This window comes from Balaenoptera physalus, assembly GCF_965194825.1.
Source record: "Balaenoptera physalus genome assembly, chromosome: 6".
Taxonomy (NCBI): Eukaryota; Metazoa; Chordata; class Mammalia; order Artiodactyla; family Balaenopteridae; genus Balaenoptera; species Balaenoptera physalus.
The window spans coordinates 21,537,996-21,553,646 of NC_138885.1; the positions used below are offsets into that span (position 1 = coordinate 21,537,996).

Genomic DNA, 15,651 nt, shown 5'->3' on the forward strand with positions numbered 1-15,651 from the left:
GTGGGGGATGTCGATAACAGGGGAGGCTATGCATGTGTGGGGGCAGGGAGTAAATGGGAAATCTCTGTGTCTTCCACTCAGTTTTGCTGTGAACCTGAAACTACTCTAAAAATAAAAAAACACATGCACCCCTATGTTCACAGCAGCACAATTCACAATAGCCAAGACATGGAAGCAACCTAAATGCCCATCAACAGATGAATGGATAAAGAAGATGTGGTACCTATATACCATGGAATACTACTCAGCCATAAAAAATAACAAAATAATGCCATTTGCAGCAGCATGGATGCAACTAGAGATGATCATACTAAGTGAAATAAGTCAGAAAGAGAAAGACAAATACCATATGATATTATATGTGGAATCTAAAATATGGCACAAATGAACCTATCTACAAAACAGAAACAGACCCACAGACATAGAGATCAGACTTGTGGTTGCCAAGCGGGAGGTGGGGAGGGAGAGGGATGGACAGGGAGTTTGGGGTTGGTAGATGCAAATTATTACATTTAGAATGGATAAACAACAAGGTCCTACTGTATAGCACAGGGAACTATATCCAATCTCTTGGGATAAATCATAATGAAAAAGAAAGTGAAAAAAGAATGTCCAGGGAGCCTGAACCAAGATGGCGGAGTAGAAGGACGTGCTCTCACTCCCTCTTGTGAGAACACCAGAATCACAACTAGCTGCTGGACAGTCATTGACAGGAAGACACTGGAACTCACCAAAAAAGATATCCCACATCCAAAGACAAAGGAGAAGCCACAATGAGACGGTAGGAAGGGCGCAATCACAGTAAAATCAAATCCCATAACTGCTGGGTGAGTGACTCACAGACTGGAGAACACTTATACCACAGAAGTCCACTCACTGGAATGAAGGTTCTGAGCCCCACGTCAGGCTTCCCAACCTGGGCGTCCGGCAACAGGAGGAGGAATTCCTAGAGAATCAGACTTTGAAGCCTAGTGGGATTTGATTGCAGGACTTCGACAGGACTGGGGGAAACAGAGACTCCACTCTTGGAGGGCACACACAAAGTAGTGTGTGCATCGGGACCCAGGGGAAGGAGCAGTGACCCCGGGGGAGACTGAACCAGACCTGCCTGCTAGTGTTGGAGGGTCTCCTGCAGAGGCGGGGGGTGGCTGTGGCTCACCATGAGGAAAAGGACACTGGCAGCAGAAGTTCTGGGAAGTACTCCTTGGCGTGAGCCCTCCCAGAGTCTGCCATTAGCCTCACCAAAGAGCCCAGGTAGGCTCCAGTGTTGGGTTGCCTCAGGCCAAACACCAACAGGGAGGGAACCCAGCCCCACCCATCAGCATTCAATCGGATTAAAGTTTTACTAAGCTCTGCCCACCAGAGCAACAGTCAGCTCTACCCACCACCAGTCTCTCCCATCACGAAACGTGCACAACCCTCTTAGACAGACTCATCCACCAGAGGGCAGACAGCAGAAACAAGAAGAACTACAATCCTGCAGCCTGGGGAACAAGAACCACATTCACAGAAAGATAGACAAGATGAAAAGGCAGAGGGCTATGTACCAGATGAAGGAACAAGATAAAACCCCAGAAAAACAACTAAATGAAGTGGAGATAGGCAACCTTCCAGAAAAAGAATTCAGAATAATGATAGTGAAGATGATCCAGAACCTCGGAAAAAGAATGGAGGCAAAGATCGAGAAGATGCAAGAAATGTTTAACAAACACCTAGAAGAATTAAAGAACAAACAAACAGAGATGAACAATATGATAACTGAAATGAAAACTACACTAGAAGGAATCAATAGCAGAATAACTGAGGCAGAAGAACGGATAAGTGACCTGGAAGACAGAATGGTGGAATTCACTGCTGCGGAACAGAATAAAGAAAAAAGAATAAAAAGAAATGAAGACAGCCTAAGAGACCTCTGGGACAACATTAAACACAACAACATTCACATTATAGAGGTCCCAGAAGGAGAAGAGAGAGAGAAAGGACCAGAGAAAATATTTGAAGAGATTATAGTCGAAAACTTCCCTAACATGGGAAAGGAAATAGCCACCCAAGTCCAGGAAGCGCAGAGAGTCCCATACAGGATAAACCCAAGGAGAAACACACCAAGACACATAGTAATCAAATTGGCAAAAATTAAAGACAAAGAAAAACTATTGAAAGCAGCAAGGGAAAAATGACAAATAACATACAAGGGAACTCCCATAAGGTTAACAGCTGATTTCTCAGCAGAAACTCTACAAGCCAGAAGGGAGTGGCATGATATACTTAAAGTGATGAAAGGGAAGAACCTACAACCAAGATTACTCTACCCGGCAAGGATCTCATTCAGATTCGATGAAGAAATCAAAAGCTTTACAGACAAGCAAAAGCTAAGAGAATTCAGCACCACCAAACCAGCTCTACAACAAATGCTAAAGGAACATCTCTAAGTGGGAAACACAAGAGAAGAAAAAGATCGACAAAAACAAACCCAAAATAATTAAGAAAATGGTCATAGGAACATACATATCGATAATTACCTTAAACGTGAATGGATTAAATGCTCCAACCAAAAAGACACAGGCTTGCTGAATGGATACAAAAACAAGACCCATCTATATGCTGTCTACAAGAGACCCACTTCAGACCTAGGGACACATACAGACTGAAAGTGAGGGGATGGAAAAAGATATTCCATGCAAATGGAAATCAAAAGAAAGCTGGAGTAGCTATACTCATATCAGATAAAATAGACTTTAAAATAAAGAATGTTACAAGAGACAAGGAAGGACACTACATAATGATCCAGGGATCAATCCAAGAAGAAGATATAACAATTATAAATATATATGCACCCAACATAGGAGCACCTCAATACACAAGGCAACTGCTAACAGCTATAAAAGAGGAAATCGACAGTAACACGATAATAGTGGGGGACTTCAACACCTCACTTACACCAATGGACAGATCATCCAAAATGAAAATAAATAAGGAAACAGAAGCTTTAAATGACACCAGATAGATTTAATTGATATTTATAGGACATTCCATCCAAAAACAGCAGATTACACTTTCTTCTCAAGTGCACATGGAATATTCTCCAGAATAGATCACATCTTGGGTCACACATCAAGCCTCAGTAAATTTAAGAAAACTGAAATCATATCAAGCATCTTTTCTGACCACAACACTATGAGATTAGAAATGAATTACAGGGGAAAAAAACGTAAAAACCACAAACACATGGAGGCTAAACAATACGTTACTAAATAACTAAGAGATCACTAAAGAAATCAAAGAGGAAATCAAAAAATACCTAGAGACAAATGACAATGAAAACATGACGATCCAAAACCTATGGGATGCAGCAAAAGCAGTTCTGAGAGGGAAGTTTATAGCTATACAAGCCTACCTCAAGAAACAAGAAAAATCTCAAATAAACAATCTAACCTTACATCTAAAGGAACTAGAGAAAAAAGAACAAACAAAACCCAAAGTTAGCAGAAGGAAAGAAATCATAAAGATCAGAGCAGAAATAAATGAAATAGAAACAAAGAAAACAATAACAATGATCAATAAAACTAAAAGCTGGCTCTTTGAGAATATAAACAAAATTGATAAACCATTAGCCAGACTCATCAAGAAAAAGAGGGAGAGGACTCAAATCAATAAAATTAGAAATGAAAAAGGAGAAGTTACAACAGACACCACAGAAATACAAAGCATCCTAAGAGACTACTACAAGGAACTCTATGCCAATAAAATGGACAACCTGGAAGAAATGGACAAATTCTTAGAAAGGTATAACCTTCCAAGACTGAACCAGGAAGAAATAGAAAATATGAACAGAGCAATCACAAGTAATGGAATTGAAACTGTGATTAATCTTCCAACAAACAAAAGTCCAGGACCAGATGGCTTCACAGGTGAATTCTATCAAACATTTAGAGAAGAGCTAACACCCATCCTTCTCAAACTCTTCCAAAAAATTGGGGAGGAAGGAACACTCCCAAACTCATTCTATAAGGCCACCATCACCCTGATACCAAAAACAGACAAAGACACTACAAAAAAAGAAAATTACAGACTAATATCACTGATGAATATACATGCAAAAATCCTCAACAAAATACTAGCAAACAGAATCCAACAACACATTAAAAGGATCATACACCATGATCAAGTGGGGTTTATCCTAGGAATGCAAGGATTCTTCAATATATGCAAACCAATCAATGTGGTACACCATATTACCAAACTGAAGAATAAAAACCATATGATCATCTCCATAGATGCAGAAAAAGCTTTTGATGAAATTCAACACCGATTTCTGATAAAAACTCTCCAGAAAGTGGGCATAGAGGGAACCTACCTCAACATAATAAAGGCCATATACGACAAACCCACAGCAAATAGCATTCTCAATGGTGAAAAACTGAAAGCATTTCCTCCAAGATCAGGAACGAGACAAGGATGTCCACTCTCACCACTATGATTCAACATAGTTTTGGAAGTCCTAGCCACAGCAATCAGAGAAGAAAAAGAAATTAAAGGCATACAAATTGGAAAAGAAGAAGTAAAACTGTCACTGTTTGCAGATGACATGATACTATACATAGAGAACCCTAAAGATGCCACCAGAAGACTACTAGAGCTAATCAATGAATTTGGTGAAGTTTCAGGATACAAAATTAATGCACAGAAATCTCTTGCATTCCTATACACTAATGATGAAAAATCTGAAAGAGAAATTATGGAAACACTCCCATTTGCCACTGCAACAAAAAGAATAAAATACCCAGGAATAAACCTACCTAGAGAGACAAAAGACCTGTATGCAGAAAACTATAATACACTGATGAAAGAAATTAAAGATGATACCAACAGATGGAGAGATATACCATGTTTTGGATTGGAAGAATCAATATTGTGAAAATGACTATACTACCCAAAGCAATCTACAGATTCAGTGCAATCCCTATCAAATTACCAATGGCATTTTTTACGGAACTAGAACAAAAAATCTTAAAATTTGTATGGAGACACAAAAGACCCCGAATAGCCAAAGCAGTCTTGAGGGAAAAAAACAGAGCTGGAGGAATCAGACTCCCTGACTTCAGACTATACTACAAAGCTACAGTAATCAAGGCAATATGGTACTGGCAGGAAAACAGAAACATAGATCAATGGAACAAGATAGAAAGCCCAGAGATAAACCCACACACGTATGGTCAACTAATCTATGACAAAGGAGGCAAGGATATACAATGGAGAAAAGACAGTCTCTTCAATAAATGGTGCTGCAAAAACTGGACAGCTACATGTAAAAGAATGAAATTAGAACACTCCCTAACACCATACACAAAAATAAACTCAAAATGGATTAGAGACCTAAATGTACGACCAGACACTATAAAACTCTTAGAGGAAAACATAGGAAGAACACTCTTTGACATAAATCACAGCAAGATCTTTTTTGATTCACCTCCTAGAGTAATGGAAATAAAAATTAAAATAAACAAATGGGACCTAATGAAACTTCAAAGCTTTTGCACAGCAAAGGAAACCATAAACAAGACGAAAAGATAACCCTCAGAATGGGAGAAAATATTTGCAAATGAATCAATGGACAAAAGATTAATCTCCAAAATATATAAACAGCTCATGCAGCTCAATATTAAGAAAAGAAACAACCCAATCCAAAAATGCGTAGAAGACCTAAATAGACATTTCTCCAAAGAAGACATACAGATGGCCAAGAAGCACATGAAAAGCTGCTCAACATCACTAATTATTAGAGAAATGAAAATCAAAATTACAATGAGGTATCATTTCACACCAGTTAGAATGGGCATCATCAGAAAATCTACAAACAACAAATGCTGGAGAGGGTGTGGAGAAAAGGGAACCCTCTAGCACTGTTGGTGGGAATGTAAATTGTTACAGCCACTATGGAGAACAGTATGGAGGTTCCTTAAAAAACTAAAAACAGAATTACCATATGATCCAGCAATCCCACTACTGGGCATATACCCAGAGAAAACCATAATTCAAAAAGACACATGCACCCCAATGTTCATTGCAGCACTATTTACAATAGCCAGGTCATGGAAGCAACCTAAATGCCCATTGACAGACAAATGGATAAACAAGATGTAGTACACATATACAATGGAATATTACTCAGCCATAAAAAGGAACGAAATTGGGTCATTTGTTGAGACGTGGATGGATCTAGAGACAGTCACACAGACTGAAGTAAGTCAGAATGGGAAAAACAAATATCGTATATTAACGCATATACGTGGAACCTAGAAAAATGGTACAGATGAACCGGTTTGCAGGGCAGAAATAGAGACACAGATGTAGAGAACAAACGTATGGACACCAAGGGGGGAAAGCCACGGGGTGGTGGTGGTGGTGGTGTGATGAACTGGGAGATTGGGATTGACATGTATACACTGATGTGTATAAAATGGATGACTAATAAGAACCTGCTGTATAAAAAAATAAATAAAATTTAAAAATTAAAAAAAAAAAACTGTTGTCTATCAGCTTCAGAATAAAGACTAAATACCTAAAAAAAAATGTCTATATGTGTATAACTGAGTCACTTTGCTGTACAGCAGAGATTGACACAACATTGTAAATCAACTATACTTCAATAAAAACAACAAAACAAGGGCACTAAGCTGAGTGCACACTGTGACTACACTATGAATGTAAGGAAGCCATGACTGGAAGGAAATACTGGTAGAACTATGAGAAAGATGTTTTCTTGGAAATCTTTCCTTAATGGTGTCATAATGTTTTGTAAATAAAAGGAAGAATTGAAAGAGAAAAGTGAGGTGGGGCTTCCCTGGTGGCGCAGTGGTTAAGAATCCGCCTGCCAGTGCAAGGGACATGGGTTAGTGCCCTGGCCCGGAAAGATCCCACATGCCGCAGAGCAACTAAGCCCGTGCGCCACAACTACTGAGCCTGCGCTCTACAGCCCGCGAGCCACAACTACTGAGCACAACTATTGAAGCCCGTGCGCCTAGAGCCTGTGCTCCGCAACAAGAGAAGCCACCGCAATGAGAAGCCCACGCACCGCAACGAGGAGTAGCCCCTGCTCGCTGCAAGTAGAGAAAGCCTGCGCATAGCAATGAAGACCCAACGCAGCCACAAAAAAAAAAAAAAAAGGTGAGGTGGACTTTCTTATAAAAGTCTCTGTAGAAAAGTCTCAGGAGCCACGGCTGTAGGGATAAGAAGCCTAAGGTGAAAAGGCTGGTATGAGTTTTACAACAAAGAGACAAACAGAAAGGTTCAAGCTTTCCCCTTTCAGAAGTGTTCTCTCTCTCCGTGGGTACGGTCACTTGCTGAACAAAAGCAGAATGGAAGCCTTGACTTAAGTGCTATATTTTGGCATTTCATTGAGTCATTTACTCACAGTATTCCAGCTCACTCTCATTGTGGGTATTTTGAATTGTTCTCTAATTTTCTAATGGGCAGTTAAGTGTCTTGATGGCACTTAATATCTAGCTTGGGGCCCAGTGAATGTTCCTCTTTCAGAAGAGAACAGAACCCAGAAGGTGCTGGGGGAAAGCTAGACTAATTGTCTGTCCTGAAGAATGCAGCCAGGGAAGCTGGTAGGTTTCCTGGGAGATTTTGAAGAAAAAGGGAAATGATGGATGGGACCCATGTTAAGCCATTTTAAATTTTGTCTCCAGGATATACATACCCTTCTGGTTGAAATGATACCCTGATTGCCCTCTGGAAAGACCACCCTCTCCCCTCCCCATCTCCCTGTCTCTCAACCAGTGTGTTGAGGGGTAGAGCTGGGACCTGGGTCAAAACCAATCAGTGCCACACAGTCCCCTAGCCTAGACCCAGTGACTGGTTCAGGGATGGGCACGTGACCCATGCAGAGACCATGAGCATGGGGAGAACTTTCCTGGGAACGCCAGAACAGAGGCAAGCTGTCTTTTCTGTTTTCTGCTGATCTTGAAATATGAGAGAAGGATTGCGGCCATCTGGCTACCAGGCAGCCCAAGAATAAAGCCAGTAAGGGGAGCAAGAGAAGAAGAAAAATCGAGTCCTGGTAACATCATCTGTGGTCTAATCAAGCTCCACTCTGATCAGCTAAAACGAAGACTTTTCAGTTTCCAGAACTCAGAAACTCCCTCCTTGTTTAAGTCAGTTTGGGTTGGGTTTTCTGTCACTTGCAATTAAGAGTCCTGGCTGACATGGAAAACTTGCTTTGGAGTCAAGGGACTTGGGCTCAAATGTTGGCTTCACACTGCTAACCCACTAGCAATGTCATCACCACCAATTGCTTCTCATCCTAAGCCCCGATTCCCTCATCCATCAGAGCCGTTCTGAGGAGGTGGCAACAATTTTTAAAGTGCCAGAATAGTGTTTGGACAAATAAGGTGATTAACAATTTATGGTTCCTTCCCTCCCTCTGATTTCCTTTAAAGGAAAAAAAAAGGGAAGACTTGCTGATGGGAAGGTAAAATAACATTTTTCCAACCCAATGTCCTTTCTCTTCCAACAAGTAGAGATGCAAGGATGGGAAGTACCTTAAAAGAGGCCACCCCTGGGCTGGAGATGCCCGGTGCGTGTTGGCCGGTGCCGTAGCCCGCGTAGCTCATCACCCACGGCTCGTGGAAGGTCACCCACAGCTTCACACGGTCCCCAAATGTGGAGAAGCAGAAGGCCGCATAGTCCAGGAAGGCATCCACCATGCTCTCATTCTGCCACCCGCCGCGATCCTGCAGGGCCTGAGGCAGGTCCCAGTGGGACAGCGTGGCCATGGGCTCGATGTGCGAGTCCAGCAGCCTGTCGATCAGCATGTTGTAGTAGGCGACGCCCCGGAGGTTGGGGCTCTGCCCCTGCCCAGTGGGGAAGATGCGGGACCAGGAGATGGAGAACTTGTAGACCTGGGCCCGGAGGCCACGAAGCAGGGCAACGTCAGTGTCCACCTTGTGGTAACTGTCACTGGCCACCTCTGGCGTTGCTTGGCCCTTGGCGGTGTTCTGGTGTCCAACTCTGTCCCAGATGCTCGCCCCTCTTCCGTCCTCGGCCCAGCCTCCTTCCACATTAAAAGCCCCTGTGGAGACGCCCCAGAGGAAACCCTCAGGAAAAACATCCTGCAGGAAAGCATCCCTTTCTGCCCTGGACTGGTTGGCAAACATTTCCCAGACTCTCTGATAGGCCGAGTGGGGCAGCGAGGAGTCTACTGCTGTCTCCGGGTCCAGCTGCAGGGCAGTCTGGAGGGTCAGGTTGTCAGTCAGAGAACAAGACCTGCTGCAGGAGTGAAGTGACATGAAGGGACATAGTAAGTAATGACTCTGTAAGTTACAAATGCACAAATGTAAGGTACAGCACAGAGTCTGTGCTTTTAACCACATATCACTATGTATGTGTGTAGATGTGTAGACATTTATGTGCATGTTATATTTTATTTCAGAAATAAATGTATCTGAAATAAACATCAGAAATAAACATAGCTGAAATAAAGCATAACATAAAAATGCGATTCTCATATGCAATGAAGTCTGATATATTCTATTTACTTCTAATCTGTTTTCCTTCTCTCTCCTTCCTTCCTTCCTTCCTCCTTCCCTCCGTCCCTTCTTTCTTTATTGTTTTCTCTATCTGAGTCCTGTCCTGCAGGCTGGAAAGCAGTGCGTGATAACATGCAGCAGTTACAACAGCAGAGGGCAACCTTGAGGAAGGGTTGGTGGAGGTGGGTGTGTTTGACCTGGAGAAGAGAACACACATGAGGAGAGGGAGTGGAGTACAAGAGCACCTCCCTGTCCTTGGGCCATCGAGGGGCTAACACTTATACAAGGTTGGCCCAGAGCACAGAACCGGTAGAAGTGACGGGGACACTGCAGAAAGACCTCCCTCCCGTGGAGTGGAGCCTGGACATTCCAAACTTAAGCTCCTCCTATTTCGTGAAGCATCAACTCATCTGCATTTGGTAGAAAAGTGGTGAGGGGAAATGATAGCCTATAGTTGTGGATTACCCAGAACAGATGAATGACTCTGGAGCACACCAGGGACATGGAGGGGTGCCCACTCAGCTGTTCTGACCCAACCCTTCTGACTATGACCATCCTTCTGGCTTGGGTGAGAAGAGGTCTTGAAGAAACAAACTGCCCCTGGATAACACAGAACTTGCCATACAGGCCTTGGAGCTGGGAGTCCTGGGTTTGCCTAACTTGGGAAGAGATTTAGCACAGAAATTCTCTATGCCCAGCCCTCCAGGTGCCCCTCCTTCAGCCACCCCTCACCCCCCACTCTAAGCCTCCTCAGAGCATCCCAGGTAATGCTCTTTTTCCCTCCTCCGGGAAGCAGTGCTATATCTCCTGCCATACTCTGTGCTAGAATCACTGGCGGGCCTCTCTGTCTCACTTCTGAGGTCTAAAACACTCCGACGAGAAAATGATGTCCATCCTCTCAGAACTCCCTTCCACCTGCCCCTGCAGGTTCTCCATCAACATCCACCTGAGTGAGAACCCCCCGCCCCCACTCTTGGTTTAACGTTAGCCAATGTTGGATCTTCCCTGCAGGCAAGGTACTGAGAGATCAAGGTGTTAGAGAATCCTGGAGCCGGTGTCTCATGTCATCTTGTGGTTTTGCAATCATTGTGATCTCAGGGTGCCCCCTTTCTTTTTCTTTGGCCATGTCATGCATGACATGTGGGATCTTAGTTCCCCAAGCCGAGATGGAACCCATGCCCCCTGCAGTGGAAGCACAGAGTCCTAACCACGGGTCCGCCAGGGAGGTCCCCAGGGTACCATGTTTATTATGACCTCTTGAGTTTTATTTTTCTGAAAAGATAGCCCAGCACTCCTCAGCTGACTCCAAGTGTGAACAGAGAGCAGTTCTGATCTACTTGCTCATCATACTGTTCATACTCCCAGCACAAAGCCTGACATGCGCAGCTGCTTAGGGTCTGGTGATCTGAACTGCTGATTTGAAGTGAGTTGAGAGGATTGAACAATGGAAGGAGACACAGCTGAGGACAGCCAAATGTTGGGAGAGAAAAAGTACAAAGAGGTGGTGGCAACTGAAGTTTATGATCTTGGACAGAGCTGTGCTAGAAATGTCTGAGGTGAGCTCTAGCTAAAGGTCTGGGAAGCCAATGATTGCCTCCGGGCCTTGGTCCTTCCTTGACGCACGGTACATGATGTTCAGGTGTGTAACATACCCCCACGGAGAGCTGAGGGTTCTGGGAAACTCCCTGCACTGGCTTCCACATCAAACTTTTCTCGAGAAGCGCATTGGAATATAAGTTCATGAGAATGATATAATTACGGAGATAACCTCAAATCTACTCTAATTTTTTTTTCAGTATGTCACTTACAAATTTTGGTACTTTAGTCATGTGCTAAGAAATTATTTGCAATCCCACAATAATTTAAAACCTTTGTCCTGAGAAACTGCTGAGTTAGGCTTCTGTCCCACTGCACAGCTGGCTTTCCTATCTATGCCATCTCCTCACGGGTAAGATGTTTCACATTTTGTGTGAGGAATTGGTGCAGAGAACTCACCTTACTTACTCAGATCACATAACTTCAGGGATGGGCAGATCTATCATTAACCCAGCCTGCTCGTCCACAACCTCACAATGCCTCCAACAAGATCTAAACTAGAAGGCAGGGGTTTAAACACCAGCTCTGCTAGTTGTGTGCACCTGGGTGAACTAGAGGAGAACCGTGTGGTGGCCAGAGACACTGCTCCCTGCTTTCCCCTCTGAGGCTTCATCTCTTGTCTCTAGAATGGCCACGAAGGACTCACTGGTCCAAGAGGCAGATGACAACAGTCCCCCGAGTTTACACATGTGAAAGAACAACAGAGTATTCTGCAAATATCAGTTATTGATAGTCCAATGGGAAATCTAACATTACCTTTTCTTGGAACTTGATGAACAGCTCAGGAATGTACTAAGATCAAACCCAATGGTGAGCATCTGTTCTTCACTTAAGGCTGTAAGAGAAGACGTTTAATTCACTCCACCTGAAGCCCAACCAACAATATGCATGACTACTATCAACAGTTTTCCTCATTTATACACCACACCCAAGCCCCAAGCAATGGCTCCAAGCCCCTCTGGAAAATTCCACAGGCTAAAGATTTATAGAAGTCAAAAGTGATAGCACAGTGGTTCTCAAACTTCCATGTGCATCAGCATCACCTGCAGAGCTTGTTCAACACAGATTGCTGGGCCCACTCCAAAGTTTCTGATCTGTTTCTGATCACAGTTTCTGATCTGAGGTGGGCTCTAGAATGTGAATGTCTAACAAGTTCCCAAGTGATGCTAATGCTGCTTGTCTGGAGACCAAACACGGAGAACAACTGACTCAAAACTCAAATATCAGAAGGGGGCGGAATTTTTTTTTTTGGTAAGAAACTATACATAAACATAAAATTGACCATTTTAACCATTTAGAAAGTGATGGGATTTAAGAACGGAAATCATTATACCATCAAAGATGAGTTAGGGCAAGAGTTATTAGGTGGTATCCATGGATGCAGTTCAAGAGGTCTGTGAAGCCAGCTCAGCACTGGTTACAGGTGGTAGAAAGGGCACTACCAACTTCTCCCATATTCTGACCTTACAGGGAGACTGAACTGGATATCCAGGCATGCAGGAGCGTGCCCCTTGGCCCTTCCTGCAGAGTGTCTAGTGGTCCTCAGCCCCTGAGGCCTTAGTGGACCTCCTACTTTCCCTTGGCCGGACTGGACCAGGAGCAATCTTCTTCTTCTTCTTCTTTTTTTAGTCGCACCATGTGGCATGTGGGATCTTAGTTCCCCAGCGAGGGATGGAACCCGTGCCCCCTGCAGTGGTAGCACAGAGACTTAACCACTTGACCACCAGGGAAGTCCCAGGAGCAATCTTCTGATGCATGGCCTACCCATCAGATTCACTCTCAAGAATTTGAACTAAGAGACACCAAGGAGATGCTCCATGAGCTGTGGGTCCTATATCTGAAGATTTTGATTAGGTAATGGGGAAATGAACAAAAGTAAGGTGGCTGAGGCAGCCCTGCCAAGGGGGGCAGAGATGAGAGACGTTAGAGGGAGGGGTAATGGAAGTGGACAGATGGGCACAGGGCAGTTGCCATGCTTACACCTGACATCTGAGGCCTGATGGTCTTTATTTCCATGAGACCAAGGCATCCTTACCATCCTCATACAGAACCTCTCTTCTTTCTTGGGTCAGTGGGAGCTAAGGGATCAAGACCAACAACAAGAAGACAAGGGACACTAAACCCATCTGGGGTGGGCTCTGAGACCACCCCTCCTCTGGTCGCTCCTCCCATTGGAACCCCAGACTTTTAAAATAGCTACCCCACAAGCCAGTGCACCAAATATCACTCCAAACCTCTCCAGTGATGGTCCACTCACCTGTGAGAAGGCTGAAGAACAGATCAGATGGGTTCTTCTTGGTGGAGAGGCAGTCCTGAAGTTTCAGATTGAAGATGAAAACTTTCACTTTTGGCTCAATAGTCTGAAATGATATAGGCCAGCAAGTGAACTGAAGCTGCCTAGAGTAAGTTTTTTGTTAACAGGGACAGATTTTAAAGATGAGAAGTCACGACACTCAATTTGGTTTTGGAAATGACCACTAGCCATCTCAGTTAATAAAGAGAGCCGACTCTAGACTTGAGGGAGAAAAATCTACACTTTTCAATAACATAGACCATTCTCTACACTGACCCCCACCAAAGAGACAGGTTAATTTCTGCCATCACCTCAGGCTACAAGGTACCTCCTAGAACCAGTCACTGTGTTAGGACCAGGAACAAGGCAGTCTGCTCATGTCAGGGGCCTGTGCTGCTACAAGAAGCTCAATCAGGTGCCACCGTCACAATGTTTATGGATGTCTAGGGCTTGCTTCAAAACAATCTGGTTTGAGAGGGGGAAGGTAGGGTATAGATGAAACAAGATCAGCCACGAGTTGAGAGCTTTTGAAGCTGGGGATGGCTTCATTTTACTTTTCTTTCTACCTTTGGACATATCTGACATATTCCATAAAGAAATTTAAATGAAGCTATCTTCATTAAAATTGGAGCAGGTGTAATTTTTCTCCCATTTCTAGCCATTTCAGTGTCAAAAGAAACATCTTTAGGCTGACATGTCGTTTGACCTCACTTTAGGTTACCTTTTTTGAGGGAGGTTGGGTTTGGTCATTTTTCCCACACTAAGTTTTCCTCCTCTGAGTAGTTAACAGCCACTGAGAAATACCAATAGCAACTACTTAAAAAGAAGCCAGGCGGGTTCTTTAATTTCTCAGAGCAGCCAGTAACTATGAGCCTCAAGCCTTAATCTCTGAGAAACCAAGTAAGTCGCTCAGAACCAGTTGGAGCTGTGACCCACGTAGCCTTGTTCTTTCCCTGGGCCAGGTCAATGCAGTAAAGCCAAACTCCTAAGGGAACTGAGGGTTTTCCCCTTCCTGAAAGATCCATATGCAGTGAGGCAGCCTGTGGTATCACAGGACTGGAGAGCTGGAGGAGCCCTCTGCTGAGTGGGGAAGCCTCTGGTGAGCAAAGCCTCTTCTGAGAAGGGAACGTGGGACCCCTACATGTACCTCCCGCAGAATTCAGAACCTGTGGATGTGCTGTGGGTCCTCAGGCCCTAAGACACCTGCGTGCCAGTGGGGAGCAGCAGCTGAGGCTCGGAGAGGGGGTGCAGGTGCTCTGAGGAGAGTGGAGGGATAGTGAGGGCTGGCTTGTCAGGGTAAATATTTACATGACCACATCCATGAAATGTCTGTTTTAATCTCAGAATGAACACTGGAACTTGGATTCTCAGTAGCTTTCTACACAAGAGAGCAGAGGATCCATGTAAATATTTACCTTAACAAGCCAACCCTCATGGTCCTTTCCAGGGAAGACTGTCTAACCTCCAGATGTTCTCTATAGGAATCTCCCCAGGTGCAACTCTGCAAGTATGTGGACTCTTTTCTTTGTTTACTTACTTTTGGCCACACCGAGAAGCTTGTGGGATCTTAGTTCCCTGACCAGGGATTGAACTCGGGCCCTTGGCAGTGATGAAAGCACAGAGTCCCAACCACTGGACCACTGGGGAATTCCCTGCAAGTATATGGACTCTTGGAGGAAGTTCAGTTTACACATCAGCTGAAGCATTAAATGTCTAATATGCTCTCAGGAAACTTTGCCATTCATCATCAATATGGAAAATAGCTCAAATTACCTCCAATTTACTCAGCTTCTGCCGGAAATCTGCCTCACTTTGGCATTCATAAGATAAATCAAGAGAGAGGAAGTCAACTGCATCCTGGAAATAAGTAAATAGGATCATCAGAGCACAAGGAATTTCAAGACAAAGAACTGCTCAGAAGTATTCTTTTTTTGTTTCTCCCCTTATTACTAAAAGGAATACTCCAAAATGGGATTTTCCAAGGGAGAAGCAGGATGAGGAAAAGCTGGGGACAAAGTGAGAATGTGTGTGGGGTGTGCCTACGTGTTGTGGGGAATACATCACGTGTGCCCTCAGCAAAGTGCCTGGCACACAGGAAGCTCTCAATAAATGCACACAATTGAATGAGTGAATGAAAGAAGCACCATATGCCAGAAGGGGTGGGTTTCCACCAAGTGGATGAGCACGAAGGAAGGGAGTCAGAGGCCAGAGCTGCCCTGAGCAGCACCTCCT

At 44.0% G+C, this 15,651-nt stretch overlaps 1 protein-coding gene across 2 annotated transcripts in view; it reads right to left on the reverse strand.

The window, feature by feature from the left end:
* The window catches only part of LCT (lactase), a 59,507-nt gene that overhangs the window by 22,724 nt on the left and 21,132 nt on the right, over positions 1 to 15,651 (reverse strand). For both annotated transcript variants that reach the window (XM_082465768.1, XM_082465767.1), the window contains 4 exons: positions 15,193 to 15,276; positions 13,384 to 13,486; positions 11,883 to 11,961; positions 8,544 to 9,270 (listed from right to left, as the gene is read on the reverse strand). In XM_082465768.1, coding sequence (XP_082321894.1) covers positions 8,544 to 9,270; positions 11,883 to 11,961; positions 13,384 to 13,486; positions 15,193 to 15,276 — 993 coding nt within the window. The remainder of the gene's footprint in view (positions 1 to 8,543; positions 9,271 to 11,882; positions 11,962 to 13,383; positions 13,487 to 15,192; positions 15,277 to 15,651) is intronic.